We start from the raw sequence: 26,926 nt of genomic DNA, 5'->3' as shown, positions 1-26,926 counted from the left end.
AGCATTTTATGTCATTAAAATAAGATATTATAAAACAAAATGTTAAATTTAGAACTACAACGTAGCAAAATTGGTTCGGTTTGATTGATATTTACAAGAAATAACATTACTATTGAGACATTGCACACGTCTCGAAAGGACTTCCTCTGATTTTCTTTCAAAATAAAATAAAGAAATTAAGTTAAAAAAAAAGTCCAGCAGCAGTTACTTGATCTTTTATTTATTAAAACAAGGACACTGACATTTAACTTAGAACACAATACTCTACCAAATATTAGGCTATTATATTAATCACTATATGACTAAAATATGTTAAAAAACGTATGGGGCACACTCGTATCAAAACTTTATTTACACAGGCTGAGAAGAACAAAATAATGCTAAATGTTATTAATAGGCTTTTTACCTGCCAAACATATAAAAATAAAATGAAGTAGGACTATAATTACATTTTTTAAGAGGAAAATGCAACTTAAAGTTAGGCTTTAATTTGTTTTTTATGTAGTGCACTGATGTCAAACTGTCCGGAATGACTGTTGATATTAAAGTAGAAGAAGTCTGGAAAAAACGTCCCCTTGTGTATCCTCCAATGTCTCTAAAACGGCAGCGTGTCGAGGAATAACTTATCTATTATTGCAGGCGGCGGCACCAGATCCTCCAGCTTCAGGTAGAAAATCCTCTGCAGGCCTTGGATGCACAGAGTGCGAAGTTCACGCAGTTTTTCCAGAAGTCTCGACAAATGATTGGACCAACAGTCTGAGCCTCCGTCTGCGTCCTTCAAGCACTGGACGATGTTGTTCTGCAGCTCCTCCACTTTCTTCGGCTCCTTCAGTCCGTGTCGCTCTGAGGGTCCGTTAATCACATTTGAGACACAGGTAAGAGATTAACAAAGCATCGTAAATAAAAACTGAAACGCTGAAATCTTTAATTTTCGTTTAAAAGTTGGGAAACGTTAGTATTTTGCTTGAGCGAGAGTCTTATTTCTACATGTGTGAAGCCTTCACTGCAGCTCCGATTTCAGGCAACAATTTAAAGTCTTTTTATACGTCATTTCCGGCGGCTAAGGGCTGTAACTGATTATCTAGTAGCTTACTTTCGCAAATCATTTCCACCAAATATCATAAGCCTACTTCGAGCTAACAATTTCAAATATTTAACTACCACTTTTAGGTAAATATTTCAGCCATCTCGAAACCTTTAAGCTAACTTTTATACTTTTTATACATTTTATATGTTTTAGCGAACTGCTTTAACAATTTATCCATTAGCCTACTTTTAGATTACATTTAGCTATCTTCTCCAACCATTTTCCCATTAATTTTAAATATTTAAACTGTCTCTTCATTCCTTTATGCTACGGGCTATTCATTAGCCTAGCTTACTAAATAAGGCCACTTATTTCAAGACCCCGATGCTAACTTGCTAATTAGTTTTAAAGATAACAACAGGAGGCTTTAGACAACTGTTCAGGTGTTTCACCTGACTCAATATGCAGATTTTTCTGATCTGATGCATCGTGGCATCTTTCTGCCCAATTTAGATTTATAGCATAAAACTATAAATATGGCACTTTGGGCTACATTAATTGCCATGTTGATTATGCTTGAAGTTCCAAATCCCTGACAAGGACTCAGACTGGAGCACTTGAATGCAGCATCAGTTGTAGATTACTCTTAGTACAGAGAGAAGACGTGGTGTGAGCATAAATGTTTGTGGGGATCTCACCTGTGACCAGGGCGAGTGTGCATATGCAGGAGAAGGTGGAAACATCCAGGTTCATCCTCTGCAGATTTGCAGAGAATTCAACGATGCTGTCGATCCACTCCCCAAAGCCCCGCAGACACTGGAGCCGGGGCCACACCGAGCCGTCGCAGAAGATCAGCTTCCCTTCCTCTGGCTTGGATCTGAAACGGTATGACAAATCAATTCTTGGTCTAAATATTCTGAGAAGAGTAGGAATCTTTGTGTGTTCTTTACCTATACGACAATCGCAAAACAAAAAGCTCCAGGAAAGCCGAGTAGAAGAGGAGGTCTTGGTCGTGTTTGGGGAGGGAAGTGAAGCCCGGTATCTTCTGCGCCCACCCTCGAATCACCTCCATCGATCTGGTCAGGAGGTCGTAAAACTGCAGCACGTGCTGAGCGTCGTCTGCTGGCGGGCTTCCTGGACTCTCCTTGAACTTTTTAAAGGTCAACAGTGGGATTAAATGGAAAAGGGAGGCGTCAATTAGAGCTCTAATATCTCCTCCCACCTCACTTGAGGTAAAGCAACATCCACACTGCTTACCTTGAAGTAGTCGAGCAGAGAAGGTGGCGGGTTCGATTCCACATGTGCCCTGATGAGGGCGCTCAGGAGGGAGCTAACAGGTGCAGAGGAGTCCGGGAGAGCTTTAGGTTTGGACGGGAGGCGACCTCTTCGACCTTTCAGACCATCTGTCCTCACCACTGCAGAGAAAACAGGGACTTTTTGAGCTTCTGTTTTACTATTAAAATAGTATCAGTATCGCATCAATTTGAAGGACATGTTGGGGGTCATGTGTGCACATTTGTAGCTTTTAACATGTCATAAATTGCAGTTATACTTTTCGACGTGCAGGAAAGGATGAAGTCAGGTTTCTTCTACACCTTGACATTTTTTTTCCTTTCATACACTTGTATCTTGGAAAGAATGCAAGAATAAGGATTGTGATAATACCTTACATTTTTTACTCTGGCATGTTATTCCTATGACTTGCATGAACGAGGCTGTGAAATCATTTAAACCCAGATGTCGTGTATGAAACATGTTTTTAAGGTTTACCTTCTTTGACCATTCCCACTACAAGGCACTTCTGGAAGCGACAGTATTGGCAGCGGTTCCTCCTGCGTTTGTCCACGGGGCAGCTTTTGGCGGCCAAACACACGTACTTCGCATTTTTTTGTACCGTGCGCTGCATCGAGAAAAAGAAAAAGATTAAAAGATATTTGCAGAGAATAAAGTTTCCTCGGAAACAAGGCCATAAGAACACACACAGAACATCTAAATGTGCCTTTTTTCAGCATATTCTTTGCTTGACTTTGTAGGGAATGTTAAAACAGCATTGAAGCACAATATTTGAGGATGTTTTTGTTAAAGGTCCTTGGTTCAACATAAAGAACATTTTTGTAGCTTTCTGGTCACAAAGTAAAAATCCTTAAATGATCCTTTGAAAATTATCAGCAGCACTCCTGCTCCTGTGGGCCATCTGAGGCAGCATAAGGCATTCAGCAAGACGGACAGGGCAGTCTGGGTAAATACAGGGTCGTGGTCATTTATAATTTGGAGAATTGCCCCCCGGGAATCTCCTTCAGAGAGAGGAAGAGAAGGGTTTTTATTCATGGCACGTTGGTGGCCATTTTCATACAGGACATTTGGCCCTAAAACGCGTGTGTCAAGAGATCAGAACGTGTGTGGGAAGAACAATGACCAATTTAGGAGGCCGGTCAGAGGTCCCAGTGGGGTTTTTACATTATGTCCTATTACTCCAATTAGAGTTTTGTTAGAAGACAGTGTGGCCATGCAGTCTGTGACTAGAAAAGAGAATATATTTCCATTTAAAAAATTCTGCTTTTTCAGATTTCCATGAAAGCAGCATCAGAAGTATGGACACTTACATGCCCTTTCTGTGTTCTTTTCAACTGAACTTTTCAGGATTATAAAGCAGTTTTTAATGCATGTTTTAAACAAAAATGCACGAGATCAAACCTTGAAGAAGCCCTTGCAGCCCTCGCATGTGCGCACTCCATAGTGCTGGCACGCTGCGTTATCCCCACACACGGCGCACAGACCCTCCGTGCTCAGCACTCCTCGGCCGTGAGCAGAGGAAGTCTGGTAGTCCATAAAGGGGTGGCCGTGGGCGAGCTGGAGAGGGTGAGGAAATCCCACTCCCGGCTGCTTTCCCAGACCACTGGAGCCCAAAACCCCGGGGCTGTCCAGCGACTGGTGCGCCCCGGCTGTGTCCAAGTTCATGGACACGTGGAGGGATCCGTCAAACTTCATCTGGTGTGCGCTGTGTGGCGCGTGTTTGAGGGAAAACAGAGAGAATCTGGATAGTGCGTTTTTCCTGTGCGCTGCTGCCAAATAGTCTTGTCGGAATGTGTACAGAGAGCCGGAGTCCTCCCATATGTGTCCTGGTTGAGTGTGGAAGTTGGATGTGATGTTGTGGGGTGATGGAGAACGGTAATAGTAAACAGAGCCAGGCGAGGAGAGCATCTCATCTGTCTGCGGGTGATGCGGATTCGGCTGAAACCGCGGACACCCGTGCGCATCCTCCACCTTTACGCACGGAAGCTCCCCCTGCACCGGCATCTGGAAGAGACACGGGGGCTTCACGTCGTACCCGGAGCCGTAAGAGTCACTTAAATGGCCAAAGCTGGGTCCCGACGTTGCAGCCGAGATTTCACTGTTCGTAAGGTCCATGCTGAACTTGACAAACTCCGGGGTGAGGAAGTCGCAGCTGCGCTCTCCGCTGGCGCTCTGAGAGGCCGGGCTGGCTCCTTGTGGAGAGGAGCCGCACTGGGTCTGGACACACGGCATGGCCCCTGCGAACATGTGCGTAAAACGGTCAGTAAAAAGTGGATAAAGAAGGCAAGTGCATGGCTCTTGTGCTTGATTAAACATTAATTTGAAATGTTTGCAATGTTATTTTCCTTGATTGGAAAAATTACGCAGAAATTTCCACATGTTAGAAGACAAATATGACCTTCAAACAACTCTAAATCATCATTTGCCCATGCAGAAAAACAACCGGGATGCACAGACTTAGAGTTTATACCTTAAGGCTTTGGTTGTCTTATTTTCCAGGGATGTAATTGCCAGTTAGACTGCTGGTATAAAACAAAAACACAGAGCATCACTTGCATGCTTTTAACTATCATACATCCTTTGAATTCCTCAAAGATAAGTGATGAAAAATAAAACATGCAATACCTTAGACCTCCATCCACTGCAGGAGGACAGGGGCGAGTAATCCCATCTCTTGTGGGTCTGTTCAATCTTCAACTGCGACTAGAATGTAAGTCCACTTGCTGTCTGCAGAGGAAAGAAAAGGAAATGACTGTTCACTTCTCCCACTCTTTGACTTTCACACTGGCTGCCAGTGACACCGACAATGTGCTTTTGTTTACGTAGTGCCAAACCCCATTACGCACAAGCCTCAGAGGGGCGGGGTTGTGTGTGTATTTGAATGTGTGGGTGGGTGTGTGTGGGCCATTGACTGCTGTGGGCACAGAAACTGGATCACGTAATTTGGAAATAATGCTTGTGGCCCACTTTCTTGTACTTTTGTGCTTAATGTTAGATATTTTATTGCTTTTTTTAATTAAACAAACTTGTGGCTTCGACAAAGCAGATGTCTTATGGTGTTGATTGGGAATAATTCAAACTGATGTCTATAAAGATAAGGCTCATGTTCAACAGCTGTCCTTTAATCTGCCTTTGAACACAGATTAGGGAGTAGGATTTGAGAGTTTAAAACACATTTCAGTGTTGGAAATACCTTCAGTAACACTAAGTGTGTCACATGTTAACGGTTTTATTCTTTCTACATGCCTCCCGTGCGGAAAGACAGAGAAAACGACAGCTGGTGCCACTCTTCCCTCTTTTATTATTATCCTCAAGGAGAAGGATGAAAAGGGAGACCAGTGTTGCGCAATTTTACCCTCCCTTTACGTCAACAACGTGGCACCGCCTCCACTCGAACGCCATTGGACGTGCGAAGCCGGGTGCTGCGCTCCAATTGGCTGTCAGCTACGTCGCTCGAGGCCGCTCAGCTTCCTGGTTGAAGCTGTCAAACCCAGGCTACGGGTTAGACAACAACCGATGTCCTCAGTCGCCGCCCAGCATCGCCCCGAGCGAGTTTTATTCAGCCACAAAACAAGGAAGCCTGTAAGTGGGAATGTCTAATGTGTCAATGAGTGTCCTTTGGACATTTTTAAATGTATCCAACTATAGTTTTATTCCCGTGTTTTCTTGGCGTAGAGCCAAAAGGCAGAGCAACATCTGCGAGCTTTGCTAGTGATTCCATGACAACGAAGAAATTAACCTCTTCTCCTCGGTTGTTAAAAGAAAAGACATGCTAAGCTAATGTGTGTAATTTTGGTTATTTTAAACCGTGAAAGCAGCTATTATTTTCTTACTATGTCATCCTGTTTCTTTCCGCGGAGGTGTAATTATAACTCGTCTTATTTCTATAGCGTAAAGCGCTTAGTCGTGACTGTTAAGACGAAGCTAGCCGTTGGTTTTCTTTAAACTGAGCTCTGCGAGATCTCAGGTTAAACTAACGGCCACTTCCTCTTGTGTGCTGATAGACAACGGAACACTATGGCACTAAAGCCGACATTATATATCAATATACTACCACCTGCTGTTAAAAAGCAAACCTGCTGTTAGGGATGTTTAACAGTACTACACATGGGAGAAATACATACAGCTTAAATTGAGCAAAATGTCAATGGACTTCGTCATGTGTTTCTAAAAAAGACAGCCCCCTTTACAGTCAGAAGGCCCCCTCTTGTGCTGACTCATAATGAGTCTGCAGGTTGTTGTCAGTGAATAGGATTGTATTGTGAAGTAGGCAATATAGTGACATTTTCTGGTCATATCAGGTGTTACTTTTGTGGCTGAACCGGCTGAGCTACACCTATCAACAGGGTCCAGTTAAAAGTGTTCCTCCAGGCTAATTATTGTCATGTTTGGCCTTCATGGTCTGCAATAAGGAACAGATTGTGACATGGCGTGAAAGCCTGTGGTAGGTCACAGAGTAGGCTTTGATTAATACATAGGTTATGAAGGTTTATATGCAAATTAGTTTGACATGAGAGTATCCCAAACTTGTTTTTGTACCTCACTTTGACATTACACATTTGAGCACTTATAAATTAGTCAACCTGGTAAAAAGTAAACATCTTTTTGCTCCAGCTTCTAGTTCTTGGCATTTGTCTGTGATTTAGTGACAGTAAAAGGGAAACCTCTCATACAACAGGCCAATGTTTTGTATTGATAGTTTCTAATTCAGGTTTTTCATCGTGTCAGTGTAGAACAGCTCTTCAAACTGAGTCACGACTCTCTGTCACAATTATACACGGTGCGGTTCTAGTATTATATTTCAGTCATAAAATGTAGCTCACAGCTTTCGCATGTATGCACGTGGTATTGTAGTGTGCACAGTATAGTTTCAGCTCAGTGTAACTTGTTTTTCAGGAGTCTAATTTGCCTGAACATCAGACCTCTAAGAATCCCTCCGGGGGGTTTCTAAAGGCAAATGCAGGCGCAACACACGTCTGAATTCACCTTTTTTGTGTGCAGCAAATCCTTTTACATCCTGCTTTATATTCTCGTCATTTTAATTGACAATTTGGGCAAAAGTTGCAGTAAAAATACGAAACTTATTTTAGGTGCGGACAGAAAGGCGTCTTGCAATAGGTCATTTGTTACACCAAACTGGTTATTGACATTTGTGCCATCTGTATTTGTGTTTTATTAAAATGCATTAGAATCTGCTCCAGCGTATGCCACTCCCCGGAAATCTTTATTCAAAGTACTAAACACTTGTTTTTTGGGGGGCTGCCCCTGGTGGGATTTGACCCCCTCGCTCTGTCAGAGCTGGTGTCATGTTTTGCTCATTATGATGCGCAGAGTCATTCTAACAATGTGGAAATAGTGTCCTAGCAGACGCTAAGTAATAAATAGACAGTTTACTTAACTTTATGTTAAATTTAATGTCAGTTATTTAAAAGGATGATTCTGTAGAGTTTCTTTAATGTATAATTTAGGCAATACTTAATGGTTTATCTTTATATTTTAATGTTGTTGTAACATTAAAGGTGTTTGTAACACGTTTGTGACATTTTCAAATGATGAAATGATTTAGTTTTGGACAGTTTGGACTGAAATTTGAAGCCACCACCTTGAAATCTAATTAGCAACTTTCCCTTTTTTTCTGATGTTTTGTAGACCAGACAGTTAATTGGGACAAAAATTGGCAGATAAATCATTAATAAAGCTGCAGCTGCAGACAAAATATATTGACAAACATCTAATGAGGCAGTTTTCAAGCCTCTCTCTGCGTAATCAAACTTTCCTTGTATTCAGGTGACACAAACGCAGTGTTTCTCTTCCCTTTAACTTTTCTCCCGAAGTCTGCTTCAGCCTGACTTGCAGCTTTTTGGATCCTCCCTCCCCCCTTACTTACTATCCTCCCTCCCTTCTGCTCTCAGCCCTGCATGCCTCCTTCACATGATCACCTGTCATGTCACTAGACTTATAACACACCGGCTTCCCTGCTGCGTCTCCTCACTGCATTTTACTTTTTTACTCCACAGGGCCGAGGATGGCGTTCAGGAAGGCTCTGAAACGGACGGCGATTATAGGCGGCGGGGCGGTCGCCACAGTTTTCGGCCTGTCGCAGCTCATCGAGTACAGGAAGACACAGGTACGTTTGATGGAAAGATGTCGTCTCTCAGCTTGTGTTGCTTTGCTTTTTTCTTGTTGCATGAGTTTAAGAATTCCAGTTATGCAGGATTTTACTGCAAATATTTTCAGACTCTAAATTGTAAATATTTTCTTCCCAAAACAGCAAATGTCCTTTGTATGACCTGTAAGATCCAAATCTTCATACACTCTCTGAGAGCATTATTTCCTCTGACTTGAAAAGGCCTTTTAGACAGGGAGGGAGCGCCTGTGTGGGCATGTCACATCTAGATTTAGGAATGTGCTTTCTTTCCTCTCTATAGTGTGTTTCCTTTTTTTTTTATTGTAAGCTTCACAGCTGTTGTACAAGATGCATCAGTTCACAACACTGGATCCCGAACTGCTTAGAATTGGTGATAAATTGAGCTTTTATTTGTAATAAATGTAACTTATACCAAGGTTGTTAGCTTGTTTTAACACTTAGTGTTAAAGTGTTTCCCTCTTCTTCCCGGCACCGGTAACATATATTTGTTCATTCATTATTATTATTGAGGAATGGAGGGCAACTTGTTTATTAAGTTGTAGGAGGTGTGGCGGTTGTGCGTGTTTGTTACCCTTCAAAATAAAAGTTTTAGCTTAAATTTAAAGTGTTGTGTAACAAAAATTCATTGGCCCTTTTGGAAAAACTTTTAGAGAGATTTTGATGTCAACCTTATCCCTGCAGCTCGCTAATTCTGCTTTGTATAAAGACTTGAACCAGTTTCTAGGCAGCAAGTGAAGAGTCCAGCAATGTACCTGTCAGAGCTCGGAAATATAACGACCCCAGTTAAACAGGAAATTGGTTTTAAACAAATTAAGGAATTAAGGGAGTGTTAGACGTGCAAGAAGGCAGATTTTGTTACCTTTGGACACAGCCAAGCTAGCAGTTTCCCTCAGTTTATGCTAAGTTGAGCTAGCCGGCTGTCGCTTCATACTTTGCATACAAACACGAGAGAGTCTGATCATATTTCACTAGCTTCATTCTTGCATGCAAAATAAATGTCTCACTCTCATTTTTGTGCTTCTTGTGCAACATCTACATATATTTGTTCTGACATGAATTTAGATTATTTTTATGCTTATGGTTTTTTATCTGTTGTAGGTTTTGTGTTTGTCTACAGGCTGCATTGACACTTAAATCCCCAAACTGTCCAGGCTGTCTCATTCTTGAAAAGCTGATGTAACGGACCAGAAATGATGTTCTGCATTTTCCTCATTCGTTAGCTTAGCTTAGCGTTAACATCGTCATGCTGCTGGAGACAACAGGCTCGCCTTTATTGGTATTCTCACCTCATGACTGGTGACACTGCCTGCGCTGCTGTCCTTGAAAGACACCAGTTATCGCCTCGAATACTTCGGCCGCTCACCCTCCTCATGATCATAAATAACCACGTGGCTTGGTCTCAATTGAGACATGAGCAGCTGTGTGTTTTCCCCTGACCTTTGACCTGACGCCGGCCTATTTCAGGCCTGCCTCACAACTACATACCAGCCTTTATTTGACTGTACAACCTAATGTGAACTCTGTTTTGTGTCCTGTCGCGATACCTCTGTTTGCCCACCTTCGTCCTCTCAACCAAGACTGGATTGGTAAGCAAGAAGCAGACGCTGATGAATTATATTGATTTCTCACAATAGTTTGTAATCATGCATGCCTCTAATCCCAGTAATTGCACTGCTGATGACATGAATGTCCGTCCTGTCTCCTTTGCAAGGGCATATGGCTTGGAGAAGTTTTCAAGACGGCGGCCGATTGGCTATTAGCATGGGCCGCGCTGTGACTTAACTTGATTACGGGGGGCATGCTGATGCTTAAATCTGCGGCGGTGTTTGTCTGTACGCATCATCAAAAATAGACAATGATTATATCATCGTCTTTGTTTGCGGCCGCAGACCTAAATTACAAACGCCCGCTTCTATTTGCAAGTCAAATGCCTCGTTTGCTTCAAAGCAGGTTGATGCAATCATTTAGCTCCCACTGCTAAATGAAAAATGAATAAATATTTCATAAGTGAAATCCCACCTCATCAACATTGGAGGGGAGCTTCGCTTTTTATTGTGATTAATTGATTACTTTCCTAATCAAACAATAGACATGAATGACGTTCAAAGGCTGGGATGTGATTTATTTTGTGTTTTTCTTTTTTTTTTGCAAAGCTGAGCTGCATGTTGCAGCGCGTAGTGACCCTCATCAAACTTTCCTTTGCTACTAATCGCATTAAGAATATGTTCTGATTTTTAAGCAACACTTCAGGTGGCAACGAGACATCATAAGCACGATATGATCTCACTCTCTCTTCCTGGAATGAGCTTCAGCAAACTAATCTCGTGTTTGAGATTAAAAGCTCATTGTTGGATGTGTTGGAAAAGCAATGTACACGTAACGTTCAAGGCCACTGTGACGATGCTTCTTCCCATAATCACAGTAATTAATTTATGCTCCTGTTCGTACATTCTACTCCGTCCGTTACCACACCATAATGCATATTATGAGTACGTCTTAACGTTATCTCATTACACATTCACACTAAATCCATAATGTATTAAAATGATTGCGAGTCATTATGCGTTATATCACATGTAATCTTAAGAGCTTATTATAATGCAAAAATAATACATACAGATATTACACTTAGAATGCTGCTTATGTTTCGAATGCACCTCAAGGAAAGTGTTGCTATATTTTCTGACATATAACAAAGAATTAACATGCATAGAAACTTTACTGTTGCACGAACAAATGACTCTTTTAAGTCAGTGTATCTGTGTCACATCCAGGCTCGGTTAGCTCACGTAGCCGCCGAAGCAGAGCTGAAGGCTCCCTTCGCGGACGAGCTCCCCTCTCGCCAGGCCCAGCTCGCCGCGCTGCAGAACACCGAGGAGTTCGACGTTCTGGTCGTAGGAGGCGGAGCCACGGGGGCAGGATGTGCCTTAGACGCTGTCACACGCAGTAAGATCACTCTCCTGCTTTCCAGTGCTCAGTCTCACGTGGGATGTTACAGTTTCAAGCTGTCAAAGGGTTGTAATCGAGTGATGATTTAAAGAGGGGAATGCCTTACATGCTGGCACAAGACCAGATTCAAATGTGACAGCTGTTAAACACACCTAAGGAACACATATCAGGGCAATAATGACATGGAAATTACCTGTAGATATTTATAGAGCGTTATTGCATCATATGCTTAATACCAACTTGCAGGTATGCTCACTCACCTTTTCCTCCCCCACAGACCTCAAGACTGCCCTCGTCGAGAGAAGCGACTTCTCTTCGGGAACGAGCAGCCGGAGCACAAAGCTGATCCACGGTGGAGTCCGCTATCTCCAGAAGGCCATCATGAAGTTAGACTACGAACAGGTTCCTCTTCGCCCTCTTATTTTTCCTTTCATCTGCTTTTGTTGCTCGTCTTCCTCATCACCTTCTTCTTCTCTCCTCTGGAACAGTACATGATGGTCAAAGAGGCCCTGCACGAGCGAGCCAACCTTCTGGAGATCGCACCTCACCTGTCTGCGCCGCTGCCAATCATGCTTCCTGTTTACAAGTAAGTGCACAAAAAAGCAGGCGATTTATTCTGATGCTTTTATCATTGAATAAAAAAGGTATTTAATATTTATCTGGACTGAAAATTAACACCAGCTCCTGATTGTTTATTGTGGCCAAAAGATGCATGAAATCTTTTATCTGTAATCGTCGTGATCACTCTCTAGATGGTGGCAGTTGCCTTACTACTGGGCAGGCATCAAGATGTACGACCTGGTGGCTGGGATCCAGTGCCTGAAGAGCAGCTACGTGCTCAGCAAGACGAAGGCCTTGGAGCTGTTCCCCATGCTGAAGAAGGACAAGCTGGTGGGAGCCATCGTGTATTATGACGGTGAGTCAGCGCTTCATAACACTTCAGGCGTTATTTGACTTTAAGTTTTCACATAGACGCTCGCATGTGTGGACAGTAATCTGAAAGACACGCTTCATTTGTTGATTCCTTACTCACCTCTTTATTTCCTGTAAACACGAACAGCTGAGTCACTTTTTTTCTCATGCCCTTTATCTCATGTTTGGAGGGGTTAGCCATGAGCCAGCTAGCAGTCTCTGTAATAACATCATGATTTTAGCTCTGTTTAGCTGTTCAGTGTTCAGATTTCCCGACTTCCTTGAATGCATCTGACAAACTTCTCCTTTTAAAGTAGTTTTCTTCTCCTCTTGAGGACAGACCTGACAAAGCTTTATTATGCATCATGATGTTGTTATTTCAGCAAACTTAAGAGCCGTTAATTAAAGTCAGTCATAGGAAAAAGGTTTATTTTTCTGTAAACAATGCAGCACGGAAAAGGAAGTCTTGACAGGAAGTGATTTATCGCTAACCGCTGACTACACGCCCAGCATGTTCACCGTTGTGCCCAGAGGCTATATCATCATCAGACTGTCGATGGGATCCGAGATTGGTCTTAAAGTAATCTAGTGATTGTAATCTGAACATCTGAGATGCGTTGCAAACATGAGGTGCTAACAGATAATTCTGCATACTAGTAATGGTGCCAAAATGTAAACAAATGTAAGCAGAGTTAACGTTATTAACTCACTACAGACTTATTTTGAGGTACTTTAGTTCCAAAAATTATTATCTCCCAAATGTAAGTTAAAAAAAGCAATAAAAGAATAAAAATGTTGGCACTGTTGATACAATTTTTGACAACACTAAGGCTCGGAAAATCCCATCAACATGTTTTTTTTATCACTGGAACTTCTCTATTCATTCCTTATTTTGATATTTCCCTTCTTGTTGAAAGCTTGAGGAGAAACAGGAAGTAAACAATTCCAAATCAAAATTTTTTCTTCATTAAATTTTGGGGGTTTTTTGCTTGAAAATTTTCTCTATTGCAACATCAACATGAATGAACACTTGGCCTGTTAAAGGTGCAATTATAAAAAAGAAAAATGTAAATGAAAAAAAACGAGACATTTATCAAGTAATTTCTCCTCCTGAATAAATTCCAATAATATGAAAAACCAATGATGCAAGATTACTCTGTTAAGATAGATATAAAGCGTGCCCCCTGGCGCTCTCATCTCCACTGGTGCCTCACAAACGTGTTGACAGGCTGGTGGGATGCCCTCTCTTCCCCCCGTGGCAGTAAAGGTTGCGTGTTGTCTGGATGGCTGCGGAGGAGAACTAAACATATGCTGAGCGTCCAGCTGAGTGCGAGGAGCTCCGCAGCCGCCGGCGTCCTTTCCTTTCCGCCACCAAAAATAACAACTTAGTGTCCGCGGGCGATTTGTGTCCGTTACTGTAGACTTCACTGAGAATCAGCTCGTCATGTTTGATGACAAGCGACTGATGTTTGTTTGGATCTGATGCTGTTTAAAGCTGCTTTATTCAACAGTTGTTACCAAGTGGTTCATGATATTTCTGCTGCTTTTTTAAGGATGTATCTAATTAGAAAACTGTGCCTCCACTTTAGTTGTTAATTGTTCTAACTAAATAAAAAAAATCTGCATTTTTAAAACAGAAAAAAACAGCATTTTATTGTCAAAACATAAGAATGTAAGTGGTGAGATTCCTGGATTAACTGCAGGCTGGAAAAAGGGAAAAGCACGTTTTGGTGCAAAGCAGCATATGTTTGATTTCCACCTCCCTACCCCTCCTCCATCACCCGCCGCCATCATCTGCTCCGAGGGAGAGGGGGGGGCAGGGCCGGTACGGTGGAGGGGTGGGGCGTCTTTTCTCCAATTATGCCGTCTGGAACAATCACGCCGGTGACATTTCGAAATCTGACCTTCTCTCCCGGCGGTGTAAAAGCGCAGAGGAGCGTCGTCGACGGTCGGACCGGCAGAGCAGCAGCAGCAGATATTTCTCCGGCTGTCTGGGTTACTGCTGCTGCATCTGCCACCGACGACAACAACAACATGAGGCTGTTTTTATTCTCACAAGCACAATACAGCAAATGTGAAGGTCTAATCCTGTTATTCTGAATTGGCTTGCCCTGGAAAATGAAACTGCAGGAACCCCAAAAACACTTAATATGAACGGATTAAGTGTAGCAGATATTTACATAACATTTAAACTTGCTTTACAGGTAATAATCTACGTCATTTTAACATAACTGCATGTCTGTTTCAGTAATTCCACCCTTTTAAATTGAGTTGTAGAGCAAAGGAATGTAAAGAATATATATTATAGTATGTGTGTAAACAAGATGTCGCAGCTCGGAGCCTCTTTAGCTAATATTTTGACATGGATAGAGACTGATTGCACCAACTCTCGTAACCTGTGCCCCGAGGAATTCCAGTATTTTTCATGTAACCCTCTTGCTCTTGTTATACTGATATTTTAAGAAATTATAGTGTAAATTAATCAGGGTCCTTCTGAATTCCTCACACCCTCTGTCCTCTGCCTCCTTCAGGGCAGCACAACGACGCCCGTATGAACCTGGCCATCGCCCTCACTTCCGCCCGTTACGGCGCCGCCATCGCCAACTACACCGAGGTGGTCCACCTGCTGAAGGCCAAGGACCCGGAGACCGGCAAGGAGAGGGTGTGTGGAGCCCGCTGCAGGGACGTCGTCACAGGTGAGGGATACCAAAGTTTTTCACACTGTTCTCTGCTCCCATATCCACTTCTAGAAGTTGGCTTTTTTAAGGTATGGGTTGCTTTTCATGCTGATTGGTTGCTGTATGCTTCTCTTCTTCATACACACATTTATCTAGTAGGTGTATTGAATGCTTTTTCCACGCTCTGTATTTGCATACCGTTGTTTAACAATTTGTCGCCTGTGTTTAAAAGGTGTTGTATAAATAAAGTTGCACAGGGTTCCTTAATTACAAGGCAAACATCACACTGTCTTTTCATATCTTAAAGTGACGGCAGTCTGCAGCAGGTGACAGAAGTTAGTCTCCATTAATTCAAGTACATTTCTTAACTCTTACACTTTCTCTTATCCTCCAGCCTGCATTGTGTTGATTTCACTGTCTTTTTAATACCGTCAGGGCTCCTATTCAGTATGGAAATTGTCTTTAGTAACTCCATGTATAGAAAAAAGAAAATAAAGTATGGAAAAGTATTTGTTTTTCCACACTTTTACCCCGTTAAAGGGCCAGTTCGACGATTTTCAAGCTCAGTCCTATCATGCTATTATGGAAGGAAAATGGTCGGCGGAACCACGAGCTGTTTGTACAACTTTCTCCACAGCTATGGCGCCAATTTCAAATATTATCGCTTCTATCGATTACAGAGAACACCAGCTGTGACTGACAGCGGCTTTAACCCGTTACGTTATCGAAAATATTAAATTGGGGATTTCTGATAATAGATTACCTCTGTGTTAGAGAGCGCAGGTTTTACAACCCTGCAAAGCCCCTGAAAGGGATTCAAAAAACACATTATATTTCTAATAAGAAATGACCAACTGGAGTGGAACATCATCCAACTTTTGATGTGGACTGAATCGAGACAAGTTTCTGAGGGCTGATTTTAAAATCCAAAATATAAATCCTTAAAACACAATCGCAAATAAAAGCATAGAATAACAAAATGCCAAATGATTGTTTTCTCCTCTCAGGGAATGAATTCGACGTGAAGGCAAAGTGTGTGATCAACGCCACCGGCCCGTTCACAGACTCTCTGAGGAAGATGGACAACCAGGAGACGGCAAACATCTGTCAGCCCAGCGCAGGTGTCCACATCGTCATCCCTGGTTACTACAGGTACTACACCCATATAATGAATCCTTTAATATTGAAGTTGTGGAGATGTTCTTTTCCAACCATGTGTTTGGTATTTTAAACGCATTTATTCCTCATTCTGATGTGTAAACACAAAGCCGGCTAAACTATCAGCTGACCTATTCTTCCATGCACAGGACAATCTCCTCTGGTTAAGATACAGCAGAGAAATAGAGTGGTTCTGTTGAAGTCGGGAGGTTTTTTAAAGTTCAGCCAAGCTTATTGAGCAAAACCCGAGGGAGCGCGAGCCCTTTGAACAGCAGCAGAAATGCCAACCACCTAATTCTCTTCCTCCTGACGCTATCTGCCCCCGCGTCGCCTCCTCTTCCTCCCACATATTTCTTCCTCTCTTACTCCCTCACTTTTTACACCACTGTTTTCCCTTATTAAAACACTTCCTTTTTCTTCACGCTTATAATTCGAGGCACTAAAGCTAGTAAAAATGTGTTAATAAAATCTTCCTGTTTTTTTCTGCCTCACAGCCCAGACAACATGGGTCTCCTCGATCCGGCCACAAGTGACGGGCGCGTCATCTTCTTCCTGCCCTGGGAGAAGATGACCATCGCGGGGACGACGGACACGCCCACCAACGTGACGGCACACCCCATCCCGGGAGAGGACGACATCAACTTCATCCTGAGCGAGGTCCGCAACTACCTCAGCCCTGACGTAGAAGGTATGGGAGACACTTCTGTTTGCTTAACAAGTCTGTAAAGAGCTGAAGTGAAACTGGAACACTTTTCCCATAATCTGTAGACAGGAGTAATAAGGCAATATCTTGGACAGACACGCAGAGACAGAACAGAAAGTGAGGTATTAACAGAGTGATGTATCTTCTTGGAGATGTGACCATGTTTGTGTGCTCCACAGTGCGTCGAGGAGACGTGTTGGCAGCGTGGAGCGGCATCCGTCCCCTGGTGACCGACCCAAACTCCAAAGACACTCAGTCCATCTGCAGGAACCACATCGTCAGCATCAGCAACAGCGGAATGGTCACCATCGCCGGTCAGTTAGCCTTTAGCGTTAGCTACTGAAACTACCTCTGTATTTTAAAAGGGACATATTTGAGCGATGCAATCAATTTTCTTGGTCCGCGATAAGGTTAGACCTGATTAGCTGACAGCATTTATGTGCGATCCCACGTGCGGGGCGGCCGCACTGCACTGTCACTCCAAAGTTGTAGAAAACATGGCTGCTCTAGGATCCGTTATTCGTCCTTAAATGTACGAGCCAGAACCGGCAGGAGGTATCAGAATGGTAAGTTGAAGTCTTGACTACAAGCGAGTGCAAGACGGCAGCGTGAGGTGAATGACGGTGAATGACGATTGGTCGATTTCAGTGAGAGCGAGGTTCTACGCAGAAACCTGCAGCTGGTCTGAACGGCCCATTTCAGAGGAGACCTTTTTAAACATGTCACTCTTGAAAAACACGGAATGATGCAGTTTTCACTTTTTCACTGTGAACAATAAACTCCCAAACTCATGCAAAATATGAGAATATCCATTCAAAAGATACGGCCCCTTTAACAACATTAAGATGATGTGAATTTTCCGTGTACAGGTGGGAAGTGGACCACCTACAGGTCGATGGCTGAGGAGACTCTTGACGCAGCTGTAAAATCTCACAGCCTCTCAGCCGAGTCCTGCAAGACAGTGGGTCTGATGCTGGAGGGAGCAAAGGGCTGGACGCCGACACTCTACATCCGCCTGGTGCAGGACTACGGACTGGAGAACGAGGTAAAGCCAATTTATTCTTGTTAACTAGAATAACTTAAACCTTGTTATGAAACACGAGTTAATAACTTTATCTGTGACTTTCAACCTCAGTCCTATCATGCTATTATGGGGAGCTGATGCCATTATGGTAGGAAAAAAATGCAGTTTTGCTCTGTGCCTTTGGAGGACGCTATCCACTTCTCCAACGGGCCTTGGAAAACCTCCGCCAGACTACGTAAGATGCGTCATCTGGCGGAGGCCAGGGAGCTCGCTAAACTACACTTCCTCAATCTAGGACGCCCGCCTCCGATGTCACGTCTCCAGTTGTCAGGTTTAAAATGTAGACCTGAAGATTTTTTAGACGATCCACCGGTATATTCTCGTCGTATTTTGGATTCTGTCCCGCTCTGAGCCGTTGCCTGCAGCGAAACGGTCGTATTTCACTCCAGCGTGTCTCGCTGGGCTGTTCCTTTCAGAGGGAGGGGCGCAAAGCATGCTGGGTGTTGTAGGATCGTAGAATGGGCAGCTGTGGTGCCAATTTCAAATATTATTGCTTCTATTGATTACAGAGAACACCAGCTTTGACTGACAGTGGCTTTTCCAGGGACGAATTGCTCCTTTAATGTTTCAGGGAAATGAACCATTATTCTCTTCGTGTACCTGTTCGTTCTGCTTACAGGGCGTTTACTTTGGTTGTGCATACTGTTACAAAAAGTAGCAGGTGGTCAGAAAACCAAGTTGTGGAACTAAGACTTCAGGATGCTGCTTCCTGCTTCATGAAATATCTCCAGTCTTACACAAATACTTGTCATTTCTAACATCTCTGCTTCAGACGAAATGTGTATCCTTTAGAGGGGAATACTTCTTTAACCACAGCTCTGCCTGCTTTTACTGACTGAAACATTTTCAACAAGGGGAGCAGAAGAAAGCAGACCTTTAACTACGTACTGTACAGAAGCGCAGACACACTCACCTCCAAACAAACCTGTAAAATCTCACGCACACACTCGCCGTCTTCTTCAGCGTCAGCGAGGCTGACATTAAAGCCGCTGCTGTAACAACGCTGACATTTCTGCTACACAAAAGACTGGACACACGTTGAACTGCGCTGTACGGTTTTATCAATGGCATTAAGTAAGGGCACATTGATTTACATCGGCTACACGCCATCTTTCCAATAATTAGCCTGTGCGTTTTCATTGAGTCCAATAAAACATTGTTTCATGAAGAAAAAGTACCCGTGCGGTCCACTTACTCCTCATTAGAGGCGTTCTGCACCGACTCCGCCGCTCTCTCCGATATTCCTGAAAGGTCACTGTTGATATTTGGACAGCGTTTGCCCTTTCACATGATCGGCACACCAGCAATCTGAATAGCAAATAGGCCTCTTGTGTCGGGTAAACACATGACATCTCATTGACAAAGTGGCGCTAACACTTATCGCTTAGGTTTAAATCGATCATGGAAGTATCTGGAGCTGCCACGACAATATGTGCTGTTTATCCAGGAGTTAGATATGTTATATGTGAACGTGTGCGCCCATAAACTTCAGCTACTTTTATGAATAAACATGAAATTAAGGTGACACTGCTACCTGTGTTACAACTGTTAAGTTGGGGTTAATGTCAGGATGTCAGAAGGGTCTTTTTCTGCTACGACGACCTTCTAGATATATATTATTATTTCTGTCCTCTGCACACAGGTCGCTCAGCACCTTGCCTCTACGTACGGAGCAAAAGCGTTCGATGTTGCAAAGATGGCTCAGGTCACCGGGCAAAGATGGCCGATCGTGGGGAAGAGATTGGTCTCCGAGTTCCCTTACATCGAGAGCGAGGTGAGGAGCGTTGTCATGCCGCCGACGAGGTTATTTTTGTCTCAGGTTGAAGCTCATGCGAGTCTTTTCTGTCAGGTTCTGTACGCAATTAAGGAGTACGCCTGCACAGCCATCGACGTGATCGCCAGACGCACGCGCTTGGGCTTCCTGAACGTGCAGGCGGCTGATGAAGCCCTCCCTCGCATCGTGCAGATCATGGCGAAAGAGCTGGGGTGGAGTGAGGAGAAGAAGACGGTACGTTCTTTCTGAAACAACAGTGATTTTTGTTTCACTCCTTTATTGAAAGAGTTTGTGTAATAATGTCCGTGTTGCAGCTCTCTTACACATAATGCCTGAATCCCTGGTGGGTTTTTGAAGTCGTGCACACAATGGAAAGGTCCACGCCCTTTATCCCCTCAGAGGAGAAGCTCTGTTTGTGTGTGAAAGAGAAGAAGTGATATGTGTGCCTGAAAGCTGAAACTCTCAGCTATTTTTAGCTGTTATTGTGAACACAAGGCACAGGGAAGTCTTACAGCAGCAACATGTAATCAAGACTTGTGATCGTTTGGTTAATACATGTAATAAAGGTTCTTTTTCAGCTGCACACATCCTCACAATCCTCTCTTTATTCCTCTGCTAATGTTTCCCTCAGGCCGAGCTCGACGCAGCAAAGAAGTTCTTGTACCTGGAGATGGGCTACAGGTCTCGCTCTGAGCAGCTGACCAAGACGTCTGAGATCAACCTGGACAACCAGGAAGTAGTCAGGTAATTATTGCACCTCCTTTAACACAAGAACCTGCTCATTAACAAGCTTTAACTACGAGTGTCTGGATCAGTCAGTGGCAGAATTCCCACAGGGGACTATTAACCCCCCGTGCTTCTCTCCCTTCTTTGTTATACTTTCCGGGTTCATTTTGTACTTAAATGTGAAGAAGAAGAAAATCCACCTCGCCTGATATTTTGCAGCTTTAAATTAACACTGACATGAACTACATGCGATGCTTTTGTGTCAGAGTTCTTACTGCTCGTCTGTGTTTCAGGTACAAGAAGCGTTTCCACAAGTTTGACAAAGAGAGCAAAGGATTCATCACCACCGTGGACGTGCAGCAGGTTCTGGATGTGAGTCGGCTTTCATCCCTCGTCTTTATCGTTTCTGTCTCTTCATCTTCACACACTCTGTCTTGATGATATTTGACTGATCCCCGCCCTTGTTTGTCGTCTCTGCAGAGCATCAACGTGCAGATTGATGAAAACGCGCTCCACGAGATCCTTAACGAGGTCGACCTCAACAAGAACGGTCAGGTGGAGATCGGTGAATTCCTGCAGGTACGTAACACGCAGACATCTGATAACTGATCACATATTTATTTCAGCAGATATCTCACTCTTCTGCATCTCTGCATTACTTAAAGGTTATTTTGAAGTTGACCTGTGAGATGAGTGTCACATTTTCTCCTCAGGTTTCTGTAAATACCACAGAAGAAAACGTGCTTCTTTTAATCACCACTTCAACTTCAGAATTAAGTAAAATTAATATTGAGATGGTGTTCCAACGCCCTTTCCTATAAGCTATGTGACACATTCCTCTTACTGCATACTGGTCATTAAAGCTGCAACATGTATTGAGCGATCGTTAAAGAAAGAAGACGTTTGTGCACCTGAGCTGTGAGAATCGAACATCTGCTGCAGCAGCAGAAGGTGTGAAGTCTTAAGTCGAATTAATTAGCTAATTAGGGGGAAGGATGTCGTGTAATTACGCCTGAAGTGTCCGAGGCTCCTGCATCCGTCTGCAGATAAATTAGTTTTACACCTGAGTTCAGAAAACGAGTCATTACAGGAGAGGTCGATAACTGAGTCTTCATTAGTGCTGAGGTGGAGGACAGATCAGCTGAGAGTCAAAATATCTTTTAGCTTGAATGTTTTTTTAATGTCATATTCTGATGCTGAATGTGTGTTTCTGCTTGTGTGTATACGTCTCACCTGCCCGTGGATGTCTTAGGGCCAACAATCAGGTATTGTAAACGTTGGGGAAACAAACACTGTAACCCTCTGGAGCCCGACAAGGCTTCCCCTCATTTTAACCAAAAACAAACTCAAAACTTTATTGAGTCCTGTGGTGAACAGAGACGACCGAGGGAGGGGCTGAAGGGAAAAACACAGCGAAAGTGTTGAAGCTGAACTAGGACACTTCAGACATCGGAGACTGGAAGGATAAACATGGTGATATTATATATTTTTCTTTTATTGTCAACAAACCTGAAACAGAACAAAACCAACAATGAAATCATGTTAAGTATAATATATAGTCCTATAGTTTGAGCTGTTGTAACAAGTGAGGGATCAATAAAGTCTATCTTATCTTATCTTCACTTATAATGTGATATATCTTAATCCACACACGTCAATGTTCAGTGTTGAACTCAAACATTGTTTTATAACACATAACACATTTTCCAAAAGCTCACAGATTGACAGTAATAAAAATCGTACTCATAAATTATAACACTACAACCCTAAAAAGAAAATAACTATTAATATATTTATTTATTTATTACTATAAAATTCGGTGTAAGAGACGCACTTTTAATACATTTCTTTATAATCTAAAAAGTGGGCTGCGTCCTGTATTACGATGCGACCAACATACCAGTATAAAATACAGAGAGGTATTTTATTGTGTTTGTATTTTACCCAGGCGATGGAGCTATAATCTAGCTAAAGCTTCATCACAGATATGCGCCGTCATGATCGCCATAGCAGCCGCCACCCTCGCAACAATCAATGCTACTGTAGGCTGAGCTCAACTACCGCACCGGTAGCGAGCTTGATACGGTAAAAACAGATGTAATGTGTGTGTTTTGAATGTGTTTCAAATTAAATTAATTAAAATAGATATTTTCGGTGCGATTATATTCTGGATTTTACGGTAAATGTTCAAAAGAGCGTCTCGGTTTGGAGCTCCAGACGAGGTCATTGTTGGGTTTGTTCTTCATGGGGTTTGTTGACAGTAAGAAACATATAGAATAATGCTGCCCTTATCCTTTAGCACATGCAAAATAAATACAGATACAGATGTGCTGTCTTAGAAGCTTTGTAGTGTGTGTTATTTATAAAATAGCTTAATGTAAAATAAAAAGATCCCTACTTCAGCTTTAACACAAAGAAGCCTGGCTGGTGTTGGTTTCATTTTCCTCCTCTTAAAGTCCGGCATGTGAAGGTGATCGGACGTCTTTAACGCCTCTCATTGTGGGTATTTTTGTCTGTGTACAGATAATGATTTCCCCCTCGGCTCGGTTTGACAGGTTAACCTTTATCGCTCACGCTGTGTAACACTCTGTGTTCTCCTGTTTCCTGCGCAGCTGATGAGCGCCGTGAAGAAGGGGCTTCTGTCTGACAGCCGTCTGGCCATTCTGATGAAATCGGCCGAGGAGACTCTGGATAACAGAGGGCCGGTGACGGTGGACCGGAGCGGGGGCGGAGTCTGAGCCGGGGAGGATGTCAGGTCCTTGTAACAGGTGGTGAAATGCAAATGGATCAATTTGAATGACAATATTGCAATCAAGCAGGCGGCGAGGAGAATTCAGCCAAATCAGCGTCACTCCTGAGCGAGTTTGGGTGAAATCGTATCCGATGATTTTTCATGAAGTCAGAGTTTGTCTCAACATCAGGTGCCTCTGATTTTACACAGCACACAATCTATCTGTTTTATACTGTCTTTGAAACTAACTTTGATATGTTAATCGTGACATCATGTTTCTCAAACACTCCTTTTTAACACGGGCGACACTGATTGTTGTCCTCAACACGATGCAGCTTTTTCTGATGGCAACTAAGAATTTAGTTCAGCTTTATTTTACGGGTCCATTCCTCTGTTTTTATTCTTTTAAAGCTTCCTGGGAACGGTCTGTAACTTGGTTTCAATGGGAGAGAAAGTAGAGACAGTGTTCACATGACAGAGAGGCTTTGAGGGCGTTTCCTGGTAATCATAGATCTTTACATTTAAGAGCGTTTTCTATGAATGTTGTTAAATTTTTACACACAGAGTAAAGCCAGCTTGTAAATCGTGCTTCTCTGAGAAGAATTTGTAGTGTAAAGTTGTAAATCACACTATGAAGATGTTTGATACAGAAGCATATTTTACTTTGACTGATGCAGCTTCTTCCTTGAGGTAGATGTAACTGTAAAGCACACACACACACAGCTTGTATCATCATTTCTGTATCAGACCGACAGTATTAACAATGCAGCATACGTAGAGTCATTATAGCAACCTGAATGTCTGCAACGATTAATTGATTAATTGAATAAGGAAAAGCTAGAAGTAGTGGACATTTCGGCAACTACAACTGTTTGATTAATTTAATACACCGATAAATTGAATTAGATTAGAAAATCAAGACCCCCCTAATGTGTGTCTGGTAGATATTTAGCTAGAGGAAGCAGTCAGCTAACTTAGCTTAGCATAAAGAGTGTAAACTGGGGCCAACGGATAGCCTGGCTGTCTCCTAGCACCTCTAAAGCTCAGTAATTAGCACGCTTTATCTTGTTTTGTTAAAAGACGACAGCAGTCCAGCTAATAACCCTTCGTTAAACAGCAAAACGTTATTACACATTGGTTATTGTATGCGCTAAAAGCTAGCTAGCTTCAGAGGTACTGGAAAGCTTATTTAGATGAGTTTGGACCAAGTTAAGCTAGCTGTTTTCCTTTGTGCTAAGCTAACCAGGTGCTGGTTCTCATCATATAATAATTAACAAGAAAGCAGATAAGTTTAGGACGAGTTACAAAACATTTCCAGGACACTTCCCGTTTAACTTTAAGAGATCTTGGACCCCTAAAATAAATCCTGACTGAGCATTTAAATGTTTCTGATCTCAGCTCATTACACTTGTCAGGTAGAATCTAAACGTTCTTAAAGCACTCTGAGATGTTTCTGATGCCTGCTCGTATCCCAGTGATAAGAGCTGGGATACGTTTGGTGGAAATCATACTTACATCTTCCTGCCTACTGTGTTTTCCATCTATTGCACTACCAGAAAACCACTACTGACTCTGAGGTTTACACGATGAGGTTCCAGCTTTAGCGTTACTGAGGAAGCTTATTAATCACTGCTGCTTTACTGTGTATTTTTAATTATTTATTCTTTGGTCTTCTGCCGCTGCAGCTGTTTACAGACAGAAATAAGGAGATTTTAGATTAAAAAGCAGGATTTCAAAGGGATTTATTTCTTTTTACTTGCATGCTACATGTTAGCCCGTTTCTTCTTAATAATGTAAAGCAAATCTTTATTTTTACTACGCGTGTTTGAAGTGGAATTCTTTTCTTTCTGTGGTGATCTGCTGTATTAACGCACATCCAGTCCGTCTGGTGTATATGATATATATAGAATTCTGCACTGCATGCTGTTAGCTTCTTCTCATGTGACAAACCGAGTGAAAACGAAAGGCAACGCACAATGAATGTATGATACGTGCCTTGATGTGCCTCTCAGACATTTTCACCACGCCACACTCCATGTTAGACGGACACAGGACTTTATGTTGAGAATGTAAAGATATTTAAAGAACAGTTGTGTTAAAAAGAAAAGTATTTAAACTGTACTTTAGCAACAGAGGTCAGGTGGAAGAGGTGCGGCCATGTTGGAGAAGACTTAAAAGATTTAAAGGGCAAGAGGGACATTTTTGCTTCGGTAATTTGACCTGCGTTAGTCGAAAGAGGCTCTTTGTTAATCAGAATATATTTTATAGTTTGAGTGTTTTATTGAGGATATTTAAAGAGTATTTTATATCCCAGAAAGCCCTGACGACGCAAGTTAGTTAATATTTGAGTGTTTAACTTTTATTATATCTTATATTTAATAGTAAACATAGCTTTTATTATTTGTAACATTAATTGCTATTTACTGTGTGATTGTTGCAACAAAAGATACAATGCTTCCTGCCAAGAGAAGTATGTTGTTTTATCTTATCAGTGACAAACTTCAGCGCAAATGTATTACTATTATTAATTTAAGAACAATTAATGCTTATATCTTCCGGCTACTGTTGTGTACGTCGGTTGATGGCACTCATTCTCCACTAAGCAACTGCAGAAGAAGAGGGTCCAACAAGTGTCGATCAAAACTTTTGCAATTAATTAAAACATGATAGAAATGTGAGTCCCAGGGAATCAACGTATTTGAAGCGTACTTTTGACGTGTGCCAGAACCGAGCTGCGCCAACGCGAGTAATTTTCTGCTGCTCCGTTCGTCTATTTTTCTCCGCTGTTGCAGTGAAGCGTAGAAAGCCTTAGGGCATGTTTTAGACTCTTATTGCTCAATAAGGATCTAATGCTTTTAGCCTTGTTTGTCTCTTCAGTTAAGCCAAATGCTTCCTGCAGTATTTTGACACCTGATAACCTTTAACTGATATTGTGCTCTAGCTTGACTGATTTGTAAGCTTTGCCACTTTAAAAAGAGCCTCTGTAAAAGTATTAATAGAAACATAGTTCCTCCAACATGGCAGCCGTCCCTCCTCCTCTGTTGTTCAAGCTTTTATATTGTGAAAACAAAGTGTGCAGACTGTGCTTCCTTACTGCCTTCATGTTATGATTTCTATTCAGATTTTCTACGGACCTCTTACACAATCATTCCACAGGTTTGCTCCCACTGTACCCACACTGTAACTGTTACTGACGTGTGTGTATCAGTGTGTGGTCACAGGGGGGTTCGACCCTTCAAACTGCCAACGTCGGCCCCCGTGGAGAATAGCTCGTGGGCAGCGCGACTTAAACCCACGACCCCGATGTTTGATTGTCTTCTGTGGATGAAATTACAGCTTTATCCACGCTCAAAGAGAATCATATTCCTTCTTTTTACTGTAAGCAGACTGTGTCAGGTTGAGAAAAGAAAACAAAGCAATTATCTAATTAAATGTATCTGGTTGCTCCGAACGCTTTGTGTGGGCTTCATTCATACCTGGAGTCAGAACATGTGACGGCATGTGAACAGAAAACACCTCAACATGTTTCCTGTATGAACACTTTAACTTCATGTTGTTGTTTTTTCTTGACAAATATCTTCACCGTAAATTATGCATCACTTATTTTTGCTGCTGAAATAAGTATTAGGTCATTGTTTATTAAATAAGTTGTGCGCTATTGGTTGTACAAAACACAAAATATTCATATTGACTGCAGGTGATTGGACAGGTGCTACAGGTGCTTGTTTTTCTAATTTTGTTTC

The 26,926-nt window shown here is 42.4% G+C and overlaps 2 protein-coding genes across 2 annotated transcripts; one reads left to right on the top strand and one right to left on the bottom strand.

Annotated features, from left to right (window-relative positions):
• Window positions 1-243: 243 nt before the first annotated feature.
• On the bottom strand, window positions 244-4,552 carry LOC138603510 (nuclear receptor subfamily 4 group A member 2-like). Its single transcript, XM_069675327.1, has 6 exons — window positions 3,722-4,552; window positions 2,798-2,927; window positions 2,285-2,442; window positions 1,978-2,177; window positions 1,726-1,904; window positions 244-843 (listed from the first exon to the last, which is right to left on the bottom strand). Exons 1-6 carry the CDS (start codon window positions 4,550-4,552, stop codon window positions 596-598), a joined length of 1,746 nt encoding a protein of 581 aa, XP_069531428.1. The 3' UTR covers window positions 244-595.
• Window positions 4,553-5,815: 1,263 nt separating this feature from the next.
• gpd2 (glycerol-3-phosphate dehydrogenase 2 (mitochondrial)) lies at window positions 5,816-26,634 on the top strand. The gene is made up of 17 exons (XM_069675312.1): window positions 5,816-5,902; window positions 8,338-8,447; window positions 11,243-11,414; window positions 11,695-11,819; window positions 11,906-12,003; window positions 12,170-12,333; window positions 14,861-15,025; window positions 16,015-16,159; window positions 16,660-16,853; window positions 17,048-17,182; window positions 17,738-17,913; window positions 19,595-19,726; window positions 19,802-19,960; window positions 20,358-20,470; window positions 20,746-20,824; window positions 20,933-21,031; window positions 23,065-26,634. The coding sequence occupies exons 2-17, from the start codon at window positions 8,346-8,348 to the stop codon at window positions 23,188-23,190; spliced, it is 2,184 nt and encodes a 727-aa protein (XP_069531413.1). The 5' UTR covers window positions 5,816-5,902; window positions 8,338-8,345; the 3' UTR covers window positions 23,191-26,634.
• Window positions 26,635-26,926: the final 292 nt, after the last annotated feature.

This window comes from Semicossyphus pulcher, unplaced genomic scaffold, assembly GCF_022749685.1.
Source record: "Semicossyphus pulcher isolate SPU_LCO1_2020_fin unplaced genomic scaffold, fSemPul1.0.p SCAF_24, whole genome shotgun sequence".
NCBI classification, from domain to species: Eukaryota; Metazoa; Chordata; class Actinopteri; order Labriformes; family Labridae; genus Semicossyphus; species Semicossyphus pulcher.
The sequence above is the reverse complement of the archived record's forward strand: the minus strand, read 5'-3'. Positions and strand labels throughout refer to the sequence as shown.

Bases quoted from the DNA above. Each gene is read 5' to 3' on its own strand.
- LOC138603510 (XM_069675327.1), bottom strand. From the start codon at position 4,552: ATGCCGTGTGTCCAGACCCAGTGCGGCTCCTCTCCACAAGGAGCCAGC. The intron at 2,928-3,721 runs GTTTGATCTCGT...TTCTCGATGCAG, and splicing joins GCTGCAAGGGCTTCTTCAAG to CGCACGGTACAAAAAAATGC. The intron at 2,443-2,797 runs GTAAACCTTAAA...TTTTCTCTGCAG, and splicing joins AGTGGGAATGGTCAAAGAAG to TGGTGAGGACAGATGGTCTG.
- gpd2 (XM_069675312.1), top strand. From the start codon at position 8,346: ATGGCGTTCAGGAAGGCTCTGAAACGGACGGCGATTATAGGCGGCGGG. The intron at 11,415-11,694 runs GTAAGATCACTC...CCTCCCCCACAG, and splicing joins CTTAGACGCTGTCACACGCA to ACCTCAAGACTGCCCTCGTC. The intron at 21,032-23,064 runs GTACGTAACACG...TTTCCTGCGCAG, and splicing joins AGATCGGTGAATTCCTGCAG to CTGATGAGCGCCGTGAAGAA.